Source organism: Myxocyprinus asiaticus, chromosome 4, assembly GCF_019703515.2.
Source record: "Myxocyprinus asiaticus isolate MX2 ecotype Aquarium Trade chromosome 4, UBuf_Myxa_2, whole genome shotgun sequence".
Lineage (NCBI taxonomy): Eukaryota > Metazoa > Chordata > Actinopteri > Cypriniformes > Catostomidae > Myxocyprinus > Myxocyprinus asiaticus.
In genome coordinates, this window is record NC_059347.1 from 53,881,113 (window position 1) to 53,905,448 (window position 24,336).

Genomic DNA, 24,336 nt, shown 5'->3' on the forward strand with positions numbered 1-24,336 from the left:
CACTGACTCACCATCATTTTCTCAATATCCCTTCTCCGGAGTCCCTAATCCGAACATTCGCTGATTCTGTATCCATGCAAGCACCTCATCTCCCTCCCTCGTGGAACAAACATCATCGACAACTCAAACTAGTTAATCAGCAGCAACATTCTGCTTAAATGCCAGTGTGTTATGTGCCGATCGTTCTATTTTCCCTCAAAACTTTGTGCTTCCAGTCTCTCTGCAGTTCCTGTCAACCTCACTATACCTTGTGGTTGCTTCTCTCACAGCCGCTGTGCTTTCCCTTTCACATACTGTGTTCCTCACGTTCTTGACTTGTTTGCTGCTGCTTGACTCTTTTATCTGCGGTTTTTATAAAAAGCACCCATGTCTAGTCCCATATACTGTATATGCTTAATTTAGATTATATATGATAGAAGACCCATTCTCTACACTGCTCAGTCTTTCGCTTTTTCATGGGAGAGAACCTGTGCATGTTTTTATCCATAAGCATCTCTCTACAACATTTCCATTCTAACATCTATTTGTGATCAAAACAAAAATCAGCATCATAATTTGTTTGCAAGGTAACAACTGTGATGAGCCAAGGAGTATATTATAATGGCAGGAATAAATAGATCAGAGCCAGTCATTTCCCTTTCCCTTGTTTGTTTTCCATGTTATTCTTAGACATTTAGACAGCAGATGTCATTTAGTGTTCTTAGTAGACGGTCTGCATTTAACTGCTGCAGCCTCCATCTTATGGAACCATTCAGAATACACTGCTCATAACAAACAACAAAAAATGACACAGAAACACAGCTAAAATGTCAAAGAGCTGCTATTTGTATGCTTCTTTCCTGTCCATAAGCTATAGATCTGTTTATACAGTCCTTTATTTAGCTCTGTATCTAACCACTCTGCAGCGGCTGTATTTCCTGCACGCTCCACCATTCCATCGTACGTGCCCAGTGTGGCTCAGATAATGGCCTCTCTCACTCTGCACACACAGAAAAAAGGAGGGGGGAGGAGGAAAAAGAAGGGAGGGTGAAAACGAGGCAGGGGGAGGGAGTGAGTGAGCAAGCGAAAGAGAGAGAGGGGTGAGGGCTGTAAGGCAAAGCAGACGGCAAATGCAAAAAGCAGAAAGAAAAAGGAGAAGGGAGGAGCAGAGAGACATAATGAGAGAGGGAGAAAGAGAGAAGCGACTGTGGCAGTAGGAAGAGAAACCGAGAGAGCAAGTGTGTGCGTGGGGGAGGTGTGTATGACAGTGTGTGTGCGTTCGTGTGCCGCACTGCCTGGCTGATTGAGAAGTGGGGGAGAGAAAGAAAGGAAGACAGAACGAGAAAAGAAAGGAACCCATCGTGGATTTCCACCGGCTGTCATCTTTTTTTGGTACTGTCGCGAAAACCGTATTCCATGCACTTTCTTATCCACGTTTCCCACCTTTGTCTGTCTAGCAACATTTTCGGGACAACTAGACCACTGTAAGTAGACGCCAATCTGTTTAATTTTCTACCCATTTGATTTGTCTTTGTATTTTGACAAGAGAGTATGGGGGGACGCAAAGGGGAGGGGGGTGTTGTGTGTCTTATCGTGTTCAGCTGTCTACTACCTGGGTTTAAAACACATCCACACTCTCCCTCTCTTTTTGCTTTGTGCTGTCAACCCCTCAACACAGCTGTTATTTGCATGTAATGCTGGAGACATAGATATGACATATGTCCTTAGTTCAGCACACTGAGTTTAAAGTGCAGCTTTCACGTCTGAGTAGAACCGGTTTTGCATTCTCTTCTGGTCGGGCGTGTTAGTGTTTTGGTAGTAGTTGTAGCTGTTTGTCTTTGAGAGAGAGAGATTTCTGGCAGCGATGGAAGTTCTGGCATGCCTCAGGTAATTGCCTAAGCACGTGCTTTCTGCTGTCAGACAGGTGTGTATTTGCAGGTGTAAGGCAAATATACGTCATCTATCCAAAGAATTCGATATACATCTTGTATTGCTTATATTTAAAAAAGAACTGGCTGATGTTTGAAATAAAGACTCCTAGTAAGTGCTTTATGCCTTTAAGTGTGTTCTTGTGAGCTTTGTGGTGGTACTGACACTATAATAACTATATTGGGAGTGTTTTCTCTGTCAGTGTGTATGCAAGTATTTGTTTCAGCATTAAAAAAAAGGAAAAAGCCTGTTGTAAAAATTTATTGTTCAGCATTTTTTAAGAGTTGATATGCGATTGGTGTTGGTAAGTGGGATTCCAGCTCACATTTCTTGTCTGACACATGCTTTTGAAACACACATAAACACAGAGTCTGCTCAAAGGCTGGTGCACAGCCCAATGGGGGTCCAACCAGACAAAGTGTCTGAACAACTTGTCCATCATTAGAACCTATCAAAAGTGCTGTCAGAATGGAAACACAAAATGAGAGCTTACACATATTGACACATTTAGTTACTGAGTTTTCTGGTTAGTTGGATGCTCTTAAAGTGTATTTGATATGTGGAGACACATGTCTAGCCTTCACTGGGTTCCACAATTTCAGTATAAATACAACTCTTTTTTGTATATACATTGACATTTTCAAATGTTATAACGGTATCTGCAGAATTACTGATTCAGACACCTGAATTTACATTAGTTTTAAATAGTTGTTTAATTCGTAAAAAGACCTGTGCTTTTGAAATTGTATTGATGGATGTGTTGCACTAATGTGTTGTTAAAACAAGAAACTATTTAACATTTTGAGATCATATATATAAATAAACACAAGGTCCTCTTTCCTTAGATATGTTTTACCATCATAGACAAAGACCTCTGTAGTTCTCCTCTGTGAAGAAAACAGGTTTCATTTCATACACTGTCAAATCGAAGAGCACTAAAGGTGTAATACATATATTTCATTCATTGGCATCAATTTATGCCAGCTCTAAATTTCCACATTAATCTGACAATTACAAGAAAACACAACATAAATTTAAAAGAAAAACAAAGGATTTTTTTTAAACCAGGAACCGGGAAGGCATTCACAGTATACTGACAAAGGCATTGCCAATTGTATTATAATTGTAAATAAAGGTTTGTTTTTGCATGAGACAGTTGAACTGGTTGCAGTATCCGTTCTACCCTTCAGAAGGGTACTAAAGCTAAGGTTCTTTTAGTAAGAATACACTGCAGTCAGTGTTCTGGTGGTGTTCACAACATGGATAATTTAAACATGTATACAGCACAGCAATAACCAATGGCCATATTAAGTTAACTGAGTGTTTTTTTTTTCTTGAGAGCAGAAAGAGAGAGAGCAGGAGAAGAACACAAGAAGATGGATTCCAATAGGAAAAAGTATCATGTAGTAATCTCTCAGATTAGGCAGCAACTTTACAGAGAATACCCAGATGAATCAGCCCAAGATATCAGAATATGTTATTTAGGTATAGTATAGGTCAGGGGTGTCAAACTCAGTTCCTGGAGGGCCGCAGCCCTGTAGAGTTTAGTTCCAGCCCTGCTACAAAATGCCTCCTTGTAATCTTCAAGCAATCCTGAAGACCTTGATTAGCTGCTTCAGGTGTTTAACTAGGGTTGGAGCTAAACTCTGCTGGACTGTGTCCCTCCATGAACCGAGTTTGACACCCCTGGTATAGGTCAACGATGATGTCATTGTTCTAGGGCAAAATGTAGATGTTTGTTTGAATAAGTCTACATTTCTAGATAATGTAATCAATGCATCACAAATCACAGCCAATCTAATGGCTACAACAACAGAGTGTTGAATATATGGTCCATTTTAAAACATTTATGTATGTAAAACATTTTGTTGAAGCATTGTCTAGTAACTGTGTCTTTCACACACAGACTGTTTCCGTGGTGGGTTCAGTGGATGGCCCCACAGGAAGAAGCCAGATGGAAATTGGGTCCCATGACCGCCTGGAAGAAGGCGTGTTAGACCAGGAACTGTCTAATGGGGTGAGCAAACATGCAACAACTGAAAAAAATATTTGTGATGAAGAAGATGGAGGCATGGCCAGGGAGCAACACCAGCAAAGCTACCAAGAGGGGCCTGGAGGTATTTCCAAGACACCAGACTGGGGTCCTGAGCATGCTGAGAAATCAACAAATCCTGAATCTCAACAGGGTGCTTGGAGTGGCCAAAACCCCAGCACACATGTGAATGATGTGGATATGGAAGATGCACGAACACTAGTGGCATTTTCTGCTACTATAGGCTCACTGGCCCCTTACAGCAACCATCAATCTTCTCAGACTCCTACAACTCAGCTGTATGAAAGGTTCAACCAGGAGATGTCTAATGGAGGTGAGGAGGCCAGGCAGAAAGGTGTGGATGGTGAGTTTTGCCCCCCTGAAGATCTAGACACCCTTCAGGCTGCACTGAGCAAGGCCCGTCATGGCCACAAGCCACCTAACTGTGATTGTGATGGCCCAGAATGCCCTGACTACTTGGAGTGGCTGAAAAAGCAAATCAAAATGGTGACTAATTGCCAGGACAAAGGGTCCTGTAAGGTTTCTGGTGCTCCTCCACAGCCATATTTACAGCATTGTTATGCTCAATCCCAACCTCAACAATGTGGAAATAACCCATCGTGTGTGCAAGATACAAATCCACAGACCCCTGTTAACCAGCCTTCAGCTCCAAGATCTTTTGACCAACCACCACCTATTCCCTGCTCCCCTAGTGTTCTATCCATAGCCAAGGAGAGAAATGTTAGCTTGCAAACAGCTATTGCAATTGAGGCTCTGACCCAGCTGTCTGCTACTGTCCAACAAAAGATTGTTTCTCCAGGCATGTCTTCACCTGCAAATCACCATCATCATTTGCCAACCTCATACCCTCAGAGTATGCCACAATTGGACTCTTTATCCCCTCTTTATGTCACTCATTCGTCCTCCTCTGTCTCCTCTGCTATGCCACAGTCCATCCCTCCTGGAAATTACCCTCAACAGGACCCATCGTCTTGGGAACAGCAGAGGTCTCATCAGCAGGGTGAGGCCTCCGCACAAAACATTATGCCAAGCTCTTCTCACTATGCTACCCAGTACCCATCCTCCAAGTCCCCATTTACAGGCCTGCCCCCTTCAACCCCTAACCCCCCACCCCAGCAGTGGCAGCAGGGCACAGCCGGAAGTTGTGAGAAAAGCTCCCCTCAGAACCTATGGATGAAGATGAACTCAGAACCCCAGCCTCATTTTGTAAACCCATCCCATGGTAGCAGTGACCCAGTGTCTGAACTGAAGAAGCTCCTTGGAGACACTGGTGTTAAGTACACAAACTCAGCATTCAAGTTTCCACTCCCTCACCCCAGCTTGCAGGACGGTCACAAGGCCGGCCTTACTGAGGTGCCACACATCAAGCAGGAGGTGGATACAAAAGAGTACCAGGGCTCAGGGTGTCCAGTCATGGGCCAAGAGGGGATGGTAAATGGCCAGCAGCAGTTCTGGGGTCAGCAGTTTCCCTCCTCCATTAGGCACTCAACTCAGGCAGCACTACAGCAGCACCTTCACCATAAACGCAACCTCTTCTCTAACTCCCCAGCCTTCAGTTCATTAGCCCCAATGGCTTGTCAGAACCTCCGTAAATGGTGGCCACAGACTATGCCAGAGAGTCAAGGAACCATCAAACAGGAGCACAAAGAACCCAAAAAGAAAAAAAGTGTTCAAAGTTCTCCTCATCTCAATCAGCCAATAGGTGGGCTATATAGCCCATTGGGCCCACCTCTTCCAAAACCCAAACAGATTGTTATCAAGAAGCATAAAAAGAAAGCTTCACAACCAACTTTTCTCCCACAGAGCCAGATTACATTATCGAAAACTCCCCTCATCAACCCAGGTTATGCACCATCCTTATCCCAGCTGGCTCCAACTTTACCACACATGGAAGCTGGGCTTCCCCCCTCTCAGGTGGCTGAGAGCCACCCAGCTCCAGCCCAATCTCAGGAATCCATTTTGAATAGCAGTAGTGCATCCATCTCTGAAAACACCCAGTCGTCTTCTACCACCCCTCTATCTCTCATGGCACCTTCCAACCAGAAGGTGATAGCTTGTTCAGGCCCAGCCGTGTCAACTCAAATCATCCCAGCGACATGTATCACAATTCATACCTCTACAATACAGTCCACTCCCTCTCTGACTGGCCTCAGTACCCTAGATCCAAAATTTGAAGAGCTGATTCGCCAGTTTGAGGAGGAGTTTGGGGACACCATTTCCTCAGCTTCCGCAGCAGAGACCCAAGAGCATGGCCCATCTCAGCCAGTGGTGACCGAGTCACAACCATACTCAAACTCAGGACAAGCCAGACCAGAGTCACCATCCCCAAAGCAGCCAAAAAACTGCCCTCCTTTTCCTACAGTTGTGTCTGAGCCCATGGATGAAGGTCAAAAGGGGATGACTAAGAGAGTGAAGGAAGAAAAACCATTAGCATCTGAGCAGCTCTATACTGTCAAACAGGAAAGTGAGGAATGTGAGGTGGCTGTGAAACCTTCTGGACAGCTCCTGTCTGTGCCTCCGGAGGCATTTCTGGAGCGACAACACCCCTTAATCACATCTTTCACCCCTCCAACTAAGCGCATGAAGATTGAGTCATCTGGTGACGTGACAGTGCTCTCCACAACCATGTGTTTCTCTGCAGATGGAGAAGGTAAAGATTTGAATATACCCACCAAGGATATCTTCCCTGCCTCCCCTTCACTTAAAGGTTTTCTTGAGTCACCACTGCGCTATCTGGATACTCCCACCAAGGGCCTGCTGGATACACCTGTGAAAGATGCCCAAGCTGAATTTCCCACCTGTGACTGTGTGGGTAAGTGTGAGAGCATTCAGAAAGAAAGTCCAGCCCTGCAAATTCTCCTGATACAATATGGTGTTGAAAACAGTGCAAGGATACACACATTCACGAAGAGTATTTAAACTTCAATAAACTGACAATGAGCTTTAATTGATTTTACATCACAACATGGAACAGCACACCCCATCCCCTCTCATTCTACTCATAGTACCAAGGGACACAGAAAACGAATTGAATGGTTGTAGCATCATGTTTTATTTTAATCACAGGCATACTTAAACTCCCTTCAAGTGTTAATATAGTTTAGCTTTAGTGCAGTTTCAAGTATATCTATAGACCTTATTCACAGCAGTTCCATTTCTGATTTTTGACGTGAATGAAAATGAGGCTGTGAGGGGGATAGACTTACAGTCTCTTCAGTGGCATCCACTGTATAAAGCTCCAAGATCACATCTCATTTTCCACAACTCAAGTTTTTGTGAAATAACATTTTTGTTTTTTTAATGTATTGTCAGCAGAACTATCCACTTTAAGCAACCATACAACCCACTGAAGAGACTGTAAATCTATCCCTCACAGCCTCATTGTCACTCTCGTCAAAAATTAAAGATGGTGCTACAGTGAGTAAGGTCCATAGTCCATTAGATTGTAACATAGATTAAACTGACCATCAAATTATCTTTAGGAAGCCACAATATTTTCTCTTGCAACACATAATTTCTGCAGCAGCACATTTCTCAGGGTAGTGTTGGGCCATGTCTAAGAATGTATGCTCTACCAGGGGCCCATTTATTACTTTGTAGTCTGTTCTCTGTCCCTCTTGGAGAGGACCAATAGGTTTGAAGAAAGCAGCCCATTGTAATTCTTTGGGCCAAGTGCAGTGCAGGGCCTTCTGTCTATGTTTAGGCTAATGGTATAGTGAGTACATCTAGTTTCTGCAGAGGAGGCAGCCACAATGGAGAGAGATTGCTCATATATCATATGATCTACTGTGGCCAGTCTTCAAAGAAGGGAGGGAGTAAGGAGGACAGGTTTAGAAGACATGTATGGCAACCTCTTGGCTTTCACCCTCGTATCTCTTATTTGGTCCTTTAGAAGGTTTTACTGACAAGTGAAGTGTGTAATAATATTCTGTTTTGACATTTCTTAGAGCGTATTTGTTGTATCTTCAGCAGTTCTATTCTCTCTATATTGGTGCCAAAAATATAAGAATATATCTATAAAATATCTTTGAATTTTTCTTTCCTCTATCTCTCCTAGTCCATTTCTCTTTGTGCAGTACTTGCTTTTTCTCATTTTATTAGCTATTCTGATACACCCAATTCTTGGAGTTTCACCCTGCCAATTAAGCAGGTAGAAAGCAGCCAATACATGTTTTTCTTCTCATAAACACTTTTTTTCATAAGACTTACATAGGAAGTTCCCACAAATAATTTCCCTTCTCTATTCATGCCTTTATCCCACCATACACCCTGAGTGGAATGTGACCTTAGGTTGCCTCTTTCCCAGACAATATTTCTCTTTTTCTTTCTCTTGCTCACACCCACACAAATATAAATTCACACTGAGACTCATACTATCATTCTAATCATATTCCACATCAGCAATCTAAATTGTTAAAATGATTTGGATTATTAGCCATTAACGTTCAAGGACGTGCCCAATTTGTTCTCACTAAAAATATTTCTTTTAAGTTTAGGAAGCATGGTGAAATGAAAACATTCTATCCAAGTGAAACCTGTATTGTGTTTTAACCTCTGTTCTTTCTCCCTCTCTTAGACCAGGTCCTAGAAAAGGACAAGGGTCCTTATTACAATCACTTGGGATCTGGGCCAACTGTGGCTGCAGTCAGAGAACTGATGGAAGAGAGGTGAGAGGCAGTCAGATTTCTTAATCATTCTTGAATCACACTGTGTCCTTTAATATCTTCTTGTTTACAGCTAACTACAATAAATGTAGCCATCTCTACACAAATGTAGAAACTTCAAAATCAAGTCTTTATTGACCCAGAAGAAACTAAATGACAAAACTTATTAAATGTACAACTGTTGGTATCCTTCTTAATCTACCATTAAAACAATGGTAGTATTAGCTGGATAAACTGTATTAAAGGTTGTCTAAAGTTTTTTGTAAAGTGTCTTGCCCTCTCTAGCAGTTGCCTTTTCTGTCTTATTTTAGTAGCTTGTTATGAAATACTGTAAATGTATTCACGAATCACGAACTGTAGTCCACATACAGTGGGTAACAGATAAGTAAAAATTTATTTTTCTACTATTTAAAACAGAAGGTATTAGAAACAATAGAGGAACATTGCTGACCCCACATAGTGTGCTATAAGAGTTTCCTAGTGACTCTGTCATTGTTGTGTGAGAGTTGTTTGGAAGCTCTGGCAGTTGGATTCTTGCAACAGACTCTTAGCAAGCTGAGGATAAGCATCTCTCATCCTCTTTTGTACCGTTTGCTTTCCCTTCAACCCCTCCTCCCACCTTCCTTCTCTATGATCTTGTCTCCAGGGAATTCCAAACCCAGAATTCAACAGGAGTAACTGGAAATATATGAGCATCAGCAGATCCACACAGTCAGAGAATGAATTGCAGAGAAAGAGTAAATTAAAGGAGTAGTTAAAGTGATGAAAAGGATGGGGTCTAAATTGTAGAGGACATATATAAAAATATTAAGCAGTGAGTATCCTGTAGTTTTATTGGGTACACATGGCAATAGGAAACAATATTTTCCTTCACTACCAGTCAAAAGAAAAGAAAAAAAATATTGAATTTCTTATATATATATATATATATATCTTTAAAAAACTTTAAAGGCTTAATGCTTAATGCTCTAGTTTTCTAGACAATTGTGTCTACTATGTCTGAACAATTTGGACAAAAAATCTAATTGTAGTTATTCTGAAAAATATTGAGATTTGAACTGTAATAGAATAAAAATAATAATAAAAAAAAGTGTAAGTGATTCCTTTTAACCAAAATCAAACCATGCTTTTGCCCCTGCCCTACTACCAACCAGAAATACTGTTCTAGAAAGGGTATTTACAATTGAGTCCTCTTAAAAAGAACCCAACTAACTAAAACAAAACAGTTGAACACAGAGGGAAAAAAAACCTCACAATGATATTGCGTCTGTCCGCTGTTTTTTTTCTTCAATTTGTGAAAGGGTCAGCTCACTTTATCATTTTTTTAAAACCCAGTCAACATGAATATTATATTATTGTAATAGAATAATAACAATACTATTAAGAAATTATTATTAAAATATAATAATAATAATAATAATAATAATTATAATATTTTATATTGATTTATTTCTTTAATAATTTCTCATTAATTAACTTGCTCGTGGCATTGCTATGCAGTTTAGTTAAACCCTCAAACCTTTATTTTGACGAAAGCTTTTATTTTGCAGGGTTTCTGTTGTGTATTGACAACAGATGTTTAATGCAGTAAAATGCCCTCATCTCCCTTTCTGTCCACAAAAACCCAGTTTCATTAGGCTATTTTAGATTTGTATAGTAAATGTAGCAGTTAAACATAGTGGTATGTGAAATTACGTAAATGTGCAATTAAAGTAAATCTGGGGCACTGCACTGGACCAAACTCAGAACACATCTGTCAACCAGGGCACCAGATAGATAGAATTTGTATGAATCGAGTACAGAACTGCTCTGAAACCACTGAAAACACGTGTAATAAACTGACCCTGTTTACATGTATTTAATAAAGCTCTACAGACAAAATAGCTGTGCACATATGTGCAGCACAATGGGCAGCGCGTTCAGACTATTTATTTACTCAATAAAGTCACAGCCCTCGCGGTTTGATAATTGGTGGTCTTATCTCGATTTAGATTTTATTTGAATCCCTTAGGCCTAGTGTCTACAAAAGGAAAAGCAACAAACAAGTGCCCAGCATACAAGGTAACTCATTCAATAATCTTTGAAAAACATTCCTTGTTGGCTGGAATCATTTCATCTATTGAAGCTGGTTGAGAGAATACCCAGTGTGCAGAGCTGTAATCTAGGCAATAGGTGTCTACTTTGAAGATGCTAAAATAAGATTAAAATTTGATTGGTTATTGCATAATTTGCATACTTCCCTTTTTGTTATTTCATAGGTTTTATGAGTTAACTATTATTCTAAAATGAGGAAAATTATAAAAAAATGAGTATGTGTGTCCAAACTTTTGACTGGTACTGTAATTTTAAATTTAACATCTTAAAAATGTTAAATCTATATATGGTGTAAATCATGCTTATTTATCATACATAAGAAGTCTTGGAATATACCTGCATTCTGAAAACTTTCTTTCCTAATTCTTTATTGATCCTGTGATCATTCAGAGTATCTCCACCTTTGCTGACCTCTGGTATCCTTGTCCACTCTCATTGCTTTATATGAGGACTGACTGAACGCATAGTAGCTCTTATTTCTATTTCTTTTTGCCTGACTTATCATCTCTTCAGAGGGCAGGAAGAAAGAGTGGGCTGGTGGGTAGGGGACGAACCTCCACTTTGTTTGTCTGTCAGAGAGTGACAATAGTCTTCTTAAGCCTAAGCTTGACCCTTTTGTGGCCTTTGACCTCATAGCCCACCCCCGTGGATCTTTAAAGCTTCTCCCCCAGACTGCAGTTATAGCTCAATGGTATTTATACTTGCCACATGCTGTTGTCATGCTCTATATACTGAGAGTTTAATGTGAGGAGACAAGTGATTGTCTACTGAGAACATTGGCCATCATACACAAATGGTGTGTAAACATGTTTTTATATTCTGTAGATTTGTTTGCTTAATTCTACACAAAGATATGTCAAGTACAACTGTATACAGCAAAAATGTCATAAATGTGTCTTCACTAAGGTTGTGGGTGGCTGTTATTTTCATTTCACATTATCACAGTGTAATATGAGGTCTATCTGTCACTGAACCTCTGTCCCCTTATGAAAACAGGTATGGGGAGAAGGGTGAAGCCATTCGTATTGAGAAGGTGGTTTACACAGGGCGAGAGGGAAAGAGCTCTCAGGGATGCCCTATTGCTAAGTGGGTATGTATATTTTGCAAAACAGTATCGACACAGTGATAACAGACAATTCTAGACTAAGTTATGTTGACTGGTGCATTTTTGACATGCACTATGTGGTTTGTGAATTGTTCATGTAGGAACATGATGGTTCTAGAAAATTTATTTTAGAAATTTTGTCCTGCTGCAGTAAACACATACAACTGAGCATCTATAGGCATCTGTAAAGAGCCAAGTTAAGGCTCCTTTAGGCAGGTTCTGTGCTTGCTCGAAATTCTGTGTAAAGACACAATTTAGCATAAAAGCCATACTAAAATACGCCTGCTCTAACCCACCTCAGCCAGAGTACCAAAGGCTGCTCTGATGCTGATTTGGTTCTTTGTAAGAGAAATGCAACATCAAAGCAGACTTAAACTTTGTCATTATCATGACAGAAAATATACAGTATTTCATACTTTTATGTATGATTTCATGATGAAAACTTTTGTTTCTGCAATTCTCATCTATGTGTAAGTGCATTTATGCCACTGTGCAGCATTAAACATTGTGTAAATGCACCTTTTCGTGGTATATATTAGTGGTCGACTGATACATTGTTGAGGCCGATTTATATTTTGTATTTTTAAATTATCGGTATTGATAATTTTCACAAGTCATGTCAAGGGCGAGAATCGCCTGCTTTACACGTGAAGGAGCCATCTGAGATGCATGAATGACTGTTCCTTTTGCTGTTGCATGCCATCGTGTTGCCACAATAATAGACCGATGTGCAACAAAGTCTCATTCAAATGTTCCCCTTACTGAGCAGGCGTGTGTAAGCACTCATCACATCATGTGCTCTGCTCAGTAAGGGGAACGTTTCATTCTCGCCATCTCTCCTCATCACTTCCCTGTAACTTTTAGCTGTATTGTCTGATAGCAATACAACTTCTATCATATATCATCTGCAAATATGTGGATATTTCGTTTAAAGAAAACAACTGAATTTCTTTCAAAGATTGAATTCACTAACCTCACAAAACGTACACAAATCCAGCTATATCTTGAAGCGCGTAATCTTGTGGAGTGCTCATATTTCTTCCTCTGAAGCATGCATTATATCAGCCTGAATCAAAACTGTGTCCCTCTGGCTCACGAATGTTGTGTGACAATCAGTCTGTGACACTCAAAAAAGGCTATCTCAGCGTGTCAGCATCTCAGTGTGGTTCCTGTGCACTGTGAAAGCAAAGTGCTGCAGGTTCACTCCTTCACGAAATTCCAAACATCTGTACCACTGCAATTTATTATACAAATCTAAAAACTCCAGAAAAAGGAAAAAGAAAAAGGGTTAATCCACAATATTACACTTACACATTTATTACACTTACACATGTCATACATGCAACCTTAAAGCTAAACTTCTATCAGTTTTGTTACACACACACACACACACACACACACACACACACTCTCTCTCTCTCTCTCTCTCTCTCTCATACACACACACAGGTTTGTTTCACTATATAAGTCCAGACATTTAAAAAAAATGTGGCACTCACAAATATAATAAAAACCTGTACACACACACACACACACACACTCTCTCACACACACACACGTTTTAAGAAGAGGGGTTTTAAAATAAGAGGGGTAGTCAGAAACTCATAATTTTTTTGCATCAAATAAAGCAGAAATATTGATGACTTTGACTTTTTTGTACCTTAATAGGGCAACATATCCTGGGAGATCCAAAATATATAAAAAATTCCTTTGGATATCTGTTACTTAAGTCCAAATTATATAAAAAGTGACATGAAAGGATATTTTGCTAATCATTTTCCACTCTTGCCTGTTTTAGGGTTAACTAGGTTTATATCTTATGTATTAAACACTCTGAATATCATCAATAGCCTGAAACATACTGATATATCATTTTTATAGCCATATCGCCCAGCCCTAGATGACTAAACAAACCAGGAGAAGCTGCAACCATCGAACTAAATAACAAATATAAATATTTATTTTCTATTTTTAAAAGGTTTTGAGTGAAACCTTTTTGATGAATAAAAGTTAATTTATTGTTTAGCTATTTTAGCAATGTCATTTACTATCATATTAAATTATGTGATATCATATTTATCAGCATTACATAAGCCTATCGGCCACCCTTTTCTCAAGATATAGGCATCAGCCATTAAAAAACCCATAACAATCGATCACTAGTATATGATGCAGCTTTTGGGCTGCTTTTTGCTGTGAAAAGACAGCTTATGATGGTCTGAACTTCATAATGCTTTCATCATTACTGATGGTCTTTCTCTTTAGGTGATTCGTCGTAGCAGCGAGGCGGAGAAAGTGTTATGTGTGGTGAAGCAACGGCCTGGGCACCACTGTGCCAACACTGTCATCATTGTTGTCATCCTGGCCTGGGAAGGTGTGCCCCGTGCTCTGGGAGATAAACTGTATCGAGAAATCACAGAAACAATCACCAGATATGGCAACGCCACCAGCCGCCGTTGTGGACTAAATGACGAGTGAGTTTTCACCACCACTGATATTTCCTCTTCAAGAGATACAGTAAAAAGGGGACAAGAAATTACTGGGGAGAGAGGAGGGGATGGGATTGAGTTAAGTTGAAGGCCAGACTTAAACTTAAGAACCACACCTATGCTTACTGTGAGCACCACAGCTCTGCAACTCCAAGTGCACTCACATGATTTTGCACAGTACCCATTATAAATGCAGTTTAATCGCACATACAGGTACTTGCATTATGTGATCATGTAAAGGCAAAGTTCTCTTAAGATGTGATTCAGGAAAGGCCTCAAAGTATGTACTTTATGTAAAAGTTTATAGTGACCACTAATTAAATGCATGGTGGGTTCCTTTTGCAGTCGAACCTGTGCATGCCAAGGGAAGGACCCAGATAAATGTGGAGCTTCCTTCTCTTTTGGCTGCTCTTGGAGTATGTACTTCAATGGATGCAAGTATGCTCGAAGCAAAAACCCTCGCAAGTTCAGACTGCAGGGAGAACACCCAAAAGAGGTTTGATTAACATAATACAAATTATTGTGTTATTGGTGGTCATTTCTTAATACACTTGCCTTATTCTTATGTAAAATAACACAAAAATTTGTCAAGGTTTTAATATGTTGACATCGTGTAACCATTCACTACTAGATGTATTTACAATAAAGTAATGCAAGTGGATGAACAGAAATGTCAAACAAATGTGTTTCACCTTTTCTTGTTCAAATTTCATTGATTGCATGATAGCCCATGTTTGCTCATTTGCAATGTTTACATTTGTGTGCAGGAGGACAATCTCAGGGATAATTTCCAAAACTTGGCCACTCATGTGGCCCCTCTGTATAAGCAACTTGCTCCCCAGGCCTACAGTAACCAGGTTCAGATTATTTAAAATACATCACTACACAAAATAGAAGAACTGTCTTGATAGAACTGTGTGCCATTCAGCCATATTAAAACCAAACTGATTTTGTGGTAATTAGGATGTTTTAATTTGGACTGTGTGTTTGATGGGGTTTCAGGTGACTAGGAACTTTTTCACACCTACATATTTACAATCAATTGCAAAAGTTGATCAACAGAAATGTTAGAAATGCTAATGAAATAAATCAAATCTAAATTGCTTTTTAATTTGAGTTTTATAATTATATTTTCTTTTACTTGCTCCTCAGTGTGTGAGTGAGCACACTGCTTCAGACTGTCGCTTGGGTTTGAAGGAAGGTCGGCCATTTTCAGGAGTTACTGCATGCATGGATTTCTGTGCCCATGCTCACAAAGACCAGCATAACCTCCACAATGGCTGTACTGTGGTATGTTATTAATCATCATTTACGAGTGCATATATTTGTCTAAATAATGTGTGATTCACTCCTAGAATTTATGTTAGTGGTCTCAACATTATTGTGTACAATAATGTAGGGCAGTAGGGTGCTAGCTGAACCATTTGATAGAAACAAGTGCTATTTACTTTAACCTTATATTTCTAAATATTGTTACTTTCAGGTGTGCACTCTTACAAAAGAGGACAATCGCTCAGTGGGCACTATCCCAGATGATGAGCAGCTGCATGTGCTTCCGCTCTACAAGATCTCTCTTACCGACGAATATGGTAGTGAGGAGAACCAGCGCCTTAAAATGCAAACAGGAGCCATTCAGGTGCTCTCTAACTTCCGTCGAGAGGTTAGAAAACTTCCAGAACCCGCTAAATCCTGCCGGCAGCGTCGCTTAGAGGCCAAAAAGGCTGCTTCAGAAAAGAAGAACAAGAAACTGCAGCTTGCAGAAACCCCAGAGAAGACTATCAAGATGGAAATGCACAACACAGAGTCATCCCACCCTCAGCAAGGCAATAAAGGTCAGTGGTTAAATCTCAGTTTGTATATCTCCATATACATAAATCAACTTATGTAGAATTAACAAGTTAGGAGTTATACAAGGGCGCGGGAGAATGTTTTGGGGTGGAGGTGATGAAATGTAGGGGGTGGGGGGGATGGTGGTTGGCAGCATGTCATATTCACCACATATATAAAACACGTCAAAAGTCCACAAAGCAGAAAAAAAAAACATATTGCCCAGGACACTAATTTAAACTGGAGCACGCACACATACATTTGACTATGTAAAAATTACTGCACTGCTAAATTTTTGACAGAAAAAGTGAGAGAGCTAGCACTTAGAACGTAATGGTCCACATTAACACAGGAAGTCAGGATAACACAAATTGCGCTATTTAAAAATGACTAATGGGCTATTTTACACTGATGTAAAAAAGCGAGTCTACACGGCAATACGAAATAAACAAAAGTAAATAAATGAAAAATAAACTCTTGTGCCTACACCTTACAGTATACACTGAAGTTTGACTTGCGCTACAGAGTAGACACAAAAATTTGGTTTTGCGCAATCAAACTTCTAGATACAGTTCATCTCCTGTGCCAGTGTCATATGTGTGAGCATCAATCAAGAGGAAAGATATGATGCGCTAATCCCATTTAGAAAGAAATCATAATTGTAAAACAGCCTGCTTAAGTTATATTTAAATGCCTACTTAAGTTATATTTAAATGCCTTACTGAAAGTGTTCCTTTGAAAAGACAATTGAATAAATGCACACCTAATATATGTAGAAGTTATTGTATAAATATATGAAGGAATCATTTATTAAACACACCTCAAAATGCAAGCTTATTAATTGAAATTTTGGCCAATAAATAAGCTTGTATTTTGAGATTTTCCCCCATTACTGAAAGTGCAAAATTTAATGATTTAAAAAACAAAAACAAAAAAAAAAACTGCTAGGCCATTTGCAAAAAATATGTAAACAATATTTTTATTAAAAAATATTTTTATTAAAAAATATTGTGATATCAGATTACATCGTCAATCCCCCTGCCCCAACTGCCGAGGGTGTATGTCATATTTTTGCTTTATTAATTTTGCTTTCGAAATTAAATTCATTTATTGAAACTTAATCCAAATATTTCTAAATTCAAATTGCACTTCAAACGAAACAAAAAACAATTAAAATAACGAAGTTGTATATTTAACCACCTCTTTACCGTCATGCAAGTATCTATCTACAACAACAGGTTGAAAATTACTTGTCCAAATTAAGATCTAATGAAAATGTATAGTAATGATAATTGAAATATAAATAATTTTTAGTTTCAAGGTGTTTTTGTATTATTTTATTATTTGTGAACCTGCAGAGTTGCATTAACAATGCGTGTTAAGCTTGAACTGTTCCACTGAAATAAAGCAAACTTAACTGAGCACTTCCTGAGAATGTCTTGGGTCATTTGCAGCATTCTCATAGACAAAACTGTTTTCAGATGACTGAAATAGAGAGAACTCTTTACATGTGCATGTTCCACAAGACACACTCGTGCTGTTCTTAAAAATAAAATAAACTGTGTTTCTCCAAGCACGTGTCTGTGTCTAACAGCATTTCTTGTCATGTGTCACTCAAAGACGTCTTGTAGGTCGCCCACTACAGTGGCAGGTAATTATGCAAAATTACCCGACTCTGGGCATGAAATAGGCAACTCGCATTTGGCGGGTTACGACTCGCGGGTGCTAATTTCAAAACCTGGGCTACTATTTAAAATATCTGGCGACTTCCCAGCTCCATGGTTTTATTATTTTCAAATATTTTCGAACAATGGGCGCCAATATCGGCATTGGGATATTTGTCAGATATCGTCAAATAAGAAGCTGGATTCAGCCTCGTGATTAAAATCGCTCTATCAGCCAGCCCTATGTTGCATTGCATTTACAGCCCTGAAAACAAGGGGTGCTGCAGTACCCTCAGCACCCCCACATCCCCGTAGTTATATTAATTACTGGTTATATATGGTAAAGGGGTGAGCATTTAATTAAGGAGGGGTCACATTGGCTTTTAGCTGCATTAGACAGGTCCTCTTTGGATACTGAGGTGCCATTTTTTAAATGGAATTATTAAAAATTGAGGGTTTCGAATTGTTTTACAATCAGTGAATTGTAAATGTAATAGGAGTTTACATTTAAATCTTGCACTGACCTGAGCACTAAGCTTCTGAAACTGGCAGTCAATAACTATTTTTTCCACTTAAGTTTTTTCTTTTTTTTGCTAGCTATTCCAAAACAGGAGATGACCATCAAAAAAGAGCCTGTTGACCGCTTCCAGCCCTTCAATGGAGCCATACATGGCTACGCAGCACTAGGGAACGGCAAGGCAACCCCTGATCCCCACAGCATGAACAGTTCATTCTCCTACCCTGGTAACTATGCAAGAGGTTGCGTCCCTACCAACAGCCAACCTCCTGCACATAGCCCCATCAATGGCTTTCACCCTAACCTCCAAGACATGCGATACAGTTACTACAACTACCCTCCCAATGCACTTTTTCCTACCGAGCTCTTGAGTTATGATAATGGAGCCTGGCCAAAAGCTGGAGAACCCTCTGCCCCATCATTTGACCAAAAGCCAGATGTTAAGAGTCTCCAAGCCAAGATGGCACAGGCATATCTTAACCGTCCTGGCCAATCACAGCAACAAATGACTGATGCACCCATTCAAGGCTACCCACACCCATCAGAGTTTTCACAGTCTCCTGTTCCACACAGTCATACACCATCAGTGTTGCTTGAGCAGACACACCGCTCAACACCCATCATCAAGCAGGAGCCTATGGATCTGCCTCTATATGATGGCAGTTTAGATGGGCATGTTCGGAACTGCCCTAGCAATCCTAGTACCACACCAAAGCCTGAAGGCTGGCCTGGGCATAAGCCAAATGGCAGCATAGTCCCTAAAGGCTGGAATGGAAACCACAGGCCAAGTCCAGCTGATTCACCTTTCATTTCAGATAAGCAGAGGCTCCACCAGCAACACCCATACCAACATGAGCAACCTCTGTATCCACAGCAGCAGCAGTGGAATTCCTATCCTCGCCCTAACACTCCAATGTCATCACCTGCCCCATCTCCATCTCCATCCCTAAAAGCAGGTCTTTCCCATGCTCCCTCTCCACTCCCGTCCACCCCAAGACAGTGGCATAGCCCTGCCCCAAGTCCACAACCTAAGACGTGGTGCCCTTACGGTCCCATTGGTTATGGTGCTGGTGGTCTTAGGCAAGGCAACCCTGCTGGTGCTTTCCCTGACAAAATGCTATCTCAGGAAGGTGAGAATTGTGGCTCTGCTCCTCTGGGAATCCAGGAGAAAGCCTGGAAATCTGGTGGTGGATCCGTAGCAGGCAGCACACCATCTCCGGCTCCTGAGGGTCGCTTATTCCCTGATGCACTGCAAAGATTCAATGGGCAGGCATGCTGGGACAGTGAGGCAGAGACCCAAAGTGAATGTGACCCTGAAGAGGAAGAGGTGTGGTCAGACAGCGAGCACAACTTTCTGGACCCCAACATTGGAGGAGTAGCTGTGGCCCCTGCTCATGGCTCCATCTTGATTGAATGTGCCCGTCGGGAACTCCATGCTACCACACCACTTAAAAAGCCTGACCGTACCCACCCAAGCCGGATTTCCCTGGTCTTCTACCAGCACAAGAACCTTAACCAGCCTTGCCATGGCGTGGCTTTGTGGGAGGCCAAGATGAAACTCCTAGCTGAGCGGGCGCTACAGCGGCAACAAGAAGCAGCTCTTTTGGGTCTCTCACAGGATGAAATTAAGGCCTATGGGAAGAAGCGCAAGTGGGCGGCTGGATCAGCAAGCCCATCCCCAGGACAGAACAAGGACAAACGAGAGAGTGTGGTGACACGAATGGCACCCACTCAGCATACCACCACCATAGTCAATGTTTCACCCTACCCGTCCACGCAACTCATTGGCCCTTACAGTCGATTTGTGTGAACTCTTGTAGACTGTTGCCCCCTGGAGCCAGAGAAGGGAAAATAAATAAGGATCATGAATCTTACTCCTTTACCATTTGCTTCTCTTCTTCTAGCTCTAACATCTCTCTCAGGTCACCACAAGGGAGGGAGAATAACGGATGGGGCACTTTTTCACTTTCTTTTCCTCATTTACCTCAAATTTGGCAGCAGTTTGGGAACACCCCAAACGGACACGCTGTCTATGGTGCTCTTGCTCTCTCCAACGTGGGAGGGATTTCCATAGCTACCCCTCCTTAAGTGAATTTGATGATCCTAATTATTATTGCTCTATTATCAATATTATTATGATTGCTATTGTTGCTGTCAACATTGATATTACAGGTATTGCTATTATATTCTTAAGATGAATATTTTTTATTTTAATGTAATTGTTTTTCATCATTGTTATTAATATTTTGATGTCCCCCTCTTGACTAGAGGGACTTCCTTTTTTCATTCTCGCTTGTTCATTATGAACACGAGAACAAGCTAATCAGCATTTTTATTTATTTTTTTGTGCTTTTCACCTTTTCCACCCATCAACCTCTCTATAAAAGAAGCGCCTTCACACCATTGTGAGTCAGATTTATGTGACTGCATTAAGGCAACTCTAGAGTATCTGCATCCTAGCTGTAGTCACTGAACATATTACCAAAATTAGAAAGAGAGGACCTGACACCAGCTTGGGCCTTTCTATTTGGCGCCACTCAATGAAATCTGTAAAGTTTCTCATCCCTTCAAATGGTGCTTCTTTTCGGTCTCAAGTGTCTCTAATGTGGCTCTCACAACATCGAGGCAGGTGCTGGACCTGGGTGCTTTTTGGCAGCAGATGTCAGTCAAATTCAGTTACAGGGACCTCTCAGTCCTAGTAATTGGCTCAGCCTTCCATCTAGTCATCTGATTGGTGCTGACACATTTGGCCATTCTTCGTTACCCATGTGGCATGTTTTAGACTTAGCTCTCTGAGGTGCTGGTAATGCTATCAAAAATCCACCTCAAAAGAAACAGCCCTAAAGAGCTGCAGATAATCCACCAAGGGTCTTAAGCTCGTAATTTTCATATAGACTGAACAATCCAGACTCAGCTCAAACAGAGGATTCTAAACTCTATCCAATATTTTATTGGCTTGAAATTCTGCAATCTATGCTTGGTTCACCCTTGAGATGTTTGTAGCGCAGAGACTTAGAGCTTCAGTAGGTAAGAAGTTGTTTATTAAAATAATAACTTACTACAAAATTACCATCACACTGGAGTATTTATAGATGTGTAATGTTGTTCGATCTGGTTGGTTTTTGTCAGCAGACTGACAAAAAAACAAAAAGTTCTATACAATGGCAAACACAGGATAGAAGCTAGAGGTGAACTTAAACTGGTTCCCAATTGGCAATTATTGTTTTTTTTTTTTTTTACTATGTGTTTCCCAACAAAATTTGCCTGTGTAATCTGAAGATTTTATCTGTGACCTGACTAATCTATAGCTACCCATTTGTGATAATGATTGTTATCTAAGTTATTATTTTCTTGTTTTCATACCAACTGCTGGTTAAACCCACCAGCCTAATGGAAAGAGCACACTTCATAGAGCTGGTGCTACTAGTCTTTTACGCTCCTGTAAAGTTGCCCCTCTTGTCATAAACAGCCCTCTTCTCTCTTTTTGCCCTGAGAGATCACCCACACCTGGAATTTATGGTGCTGATAGGCAATGCATACATTTTTAGCTTATAATTGTTGCAAAATGTATACTTCTGTTTGCTTGTGGGTGTTTGTGTGCACGTGCTTGGATTCAACACATGCACACTGGTTGGAATGTATGTGTACCAGTGTGACTGCTTGTCCATGCGTGTGTGAGCTATATATAGGGAGCAACGCAGGGCTGCCACTGGTTTACACTGGGCTGTAAGATGCTTAACACTCACAAAGGAGCGATCCTGGTGCTCATTAAGTGGTCCTAAAGCTCTTTACCTCATGTTGTACAGACACTGGTTCCAGTCTCAACATGCTACAAATACACAGGCGCTACAGACTGCAGGCTTGCTGCCTTTATCCACATTCGTACCCACTTTTTTAATATTATTTATTATATGATAATGATGATTGTTATTGTAATTGCTGTCATTTACTTTTTGTTCATTTCAGAGAAATTGTAAATATTGAAGAGAGGATTTTATAAAAGCACTTTTAATCTTGATTTTAATGAGAAAAAAATAAGAACGGATTATTGACAACTTGAAACCTAGTTTTTGTTTTAATGGAATTTTATTGGAAGAGATAGAAATGTAAATAGTTAAATATTTAGGTAAGATTATTTAACTGGTGAGGGATGATGGCCTAATCATGAATTATTCCTGAATTTGTTGTCTTCAGTTTTTTGTATGTCAAGTAGTCAACAGAGCACAAAGCATGATGCTTTGTTGGTCTTCTCAAGATTCTGCTGTCCTTTCGTGAGTACTGTACTTACCATTGTCACCGGCTTCCTTCCCCTGCATCTGATCCATAACTATAAACCATAAACTAAAGGAGATCAAAGAAATGACTGCGAAATTGTGGATCGATACTAAGACAATTCAAGCATTCAGGACTCACATTGTTTTAAAAGGGAGTGGAAGTACATCACTTTTACATGAAAATTACCATGGAACCGAAAAGAATATGGGGTGTAATCTTGCAGCTGAACAGTTTAAAACTGCAGGTAGACGATGTAATAATGTTTTTATTTTATTACATTTCATGTGGGGTGAGTCTTGCATAACTCTGACTGTGCACTGACATTATATTATCTAGGTTGTCACTTGTTCTTGGAGATGTGGGACTTAACCCTGAAGTAAAAAGAGTTTCAAGATTGCTCTTGAAGCCCAGTTCAATTTTATTCACCCTAAATGGCTTTTAACCATGGTGCTACCCCTAGAGTTCGCTGTGGAAATCACTTTTAGCAAACACTGTTGCTATAGGCTCTTAAATTAATATCTGAACTCTGTTTGAGAGTATAGAAAAAAAACTATATGGTGCTGATCATTTTTTAATATTTTTACATATTTCTGAGAGGTTTCTGATGTTCACAGTAGATAAAAAAAAAAGCACTCCCACTGATCCAGTTCCCATTTTTAGTCCTCACCCTACATAATTGAAATGGTACTTGAAAAGCATGATGACCGATAGAGGAATAGGTACTCATGCTAATGATGTGAATTGACTGTTAATTTAATATTCTGGTGCTAAGAGATGCCCAGAGATGCGTTTTCACCCATTTTGAAGTTTTAAACATTTTGTCATTTTCTTGGTTATACACATTCTTTATTCATACCTACCTTTTGGGCACACAGTCATACAAATACACACAACACACACATGTACACACTACTCTCTTCCCCCTCTATCAGCACTCACAGTTAGAGTATTGATTATGCCCAGTTTTAAACATCAAAAGGACAAAATGTCTAAACAAATGAGGGGGAAAAAGAAAAAACTGGCAGCTACATTCCTTAATGAGAATGAAAAATTGTTCTTGGTTCTATTTTTCATGTTGAGTATGCAGTATGTAAAAAGTGTTATCTTTTGTTTGGTCTCTCTCCTCGTAGCTGTATGGTGTATTATGTGAATACAATAGTGTATATGGTAAGACCCACAATACTGTTTTGTTCTAAACTAAGAAAATAAATAAAAATAAATAAAGAACTAAAATGTGGCAATATTCATTCATTTAATAAACCAACCAATTACCAGTGATTTCATACTGTGTTAATACACCTGTTGAGTTGAGTTTACTTTTAAAGGAATAGTACATTTATGTTGTATGTTATCAGACTTCCATCTTAAGGCCAAGCAGTCAAGTTTTAATGTTAAATTATTTTAAAAGCCTTAAAATTATTGATACATTGTTTAAAGCACAGTTACTCAGGATCTACAACCCATAAAGATTGAATGCTGCATTTCAATGAGTTGTACTATGTTATAAGACCACACGATGGCAATAGAGTTATGCGATGCGAGCAGATTTACAGTATATGGTTAATGAGTGTGAGTACATACCTGTATCGGACAGTGTTACTGAAAGATAATTATGAACCCTTGTAGGCAGCACCCCTTTGGATGGCATTTAGTGGTGATAATGAAAATCCCACTAATCAGCAACAATTTTATATACCATCTTTCCTATAAAACACATGAAAAAACATTATTCATACATTT

The 24,336-nt window shown here is 39.9% G+C and overlaps 1 protein-coding gene and 1 long non-coding RNA gene across 7 annotated transcripts in view; one reads left to right on the forward strand and one right to left on the reverse strand.

Moving 5' to 3' along the window:
• LOC127438254 (uncharacterized) overlaps window positions 1-858 on the reverse strand; it is a 31,411-nt gene extending 30,553 nt beyond the window's left edge. The window contains exon 1 of the long non-coding RNA XR_007896695.1: window positions 12-858. This is a non-coding gene — a long non-coding RNA (uncharacterized LOC127438254). The remainder of the gene's footprint in view (window positions 1-11) is intronic.
• Window positions 1-23,833, forward strand: part of LOC127438228 (methylcytosine dioxygenase tet3-like) — a 66,013-nt gene extending 42,180 nt beyond the window's left edge. For 5 of the 6 annotated variants that reach the window (XM_051693644.1, XM_051693660.1, XM_051693676.1 and 2 more), the window contains 9 exons: window positions 3,815-6,773; window positions 8,538-8,628; window positions 11,716-11,809; window positions 14,090-14,298; window positions 14,659-14,809; window positions 15,081-15,170; window positions 15,466-15,603; window positions 15,797-16,145; window positions 18,402-23,833. In XM_051693644.1, the coding sequence (XP_051549604.1) occupies window positions 3,815-6,773; window positions 8,538-8,628; window positions 11,716-11,809; window positions 14,090-14,298; window positions 14,659-14,809; window positions 15,081-15,170; window positions 15,466-15,603; window positions 15,797-16,145; window positions 18,402-20,131 (5,811 nt within the window). In that variant the 3' untranslated portion in view covers window positions 20,132-23,833. Of the gene's footprint in view, window positions 1-1,108; window positions 1,464-3,814; window positions 6,774-8,537; window positions 8,629-11,715; window positions 11,810-14,089; window positions 14,299-14,658; window positions 14,810-15,080; window positions 15,171-15,465; window positions 15,604-15,796; window positions 16,146-18,401 lie in introns of those variants that run through there. The other variant, XM_051693668.1, reaches the window with a different exon arrangement.
• Window positions 23,834-24,336: the final 503 nt, after the last annotated feature.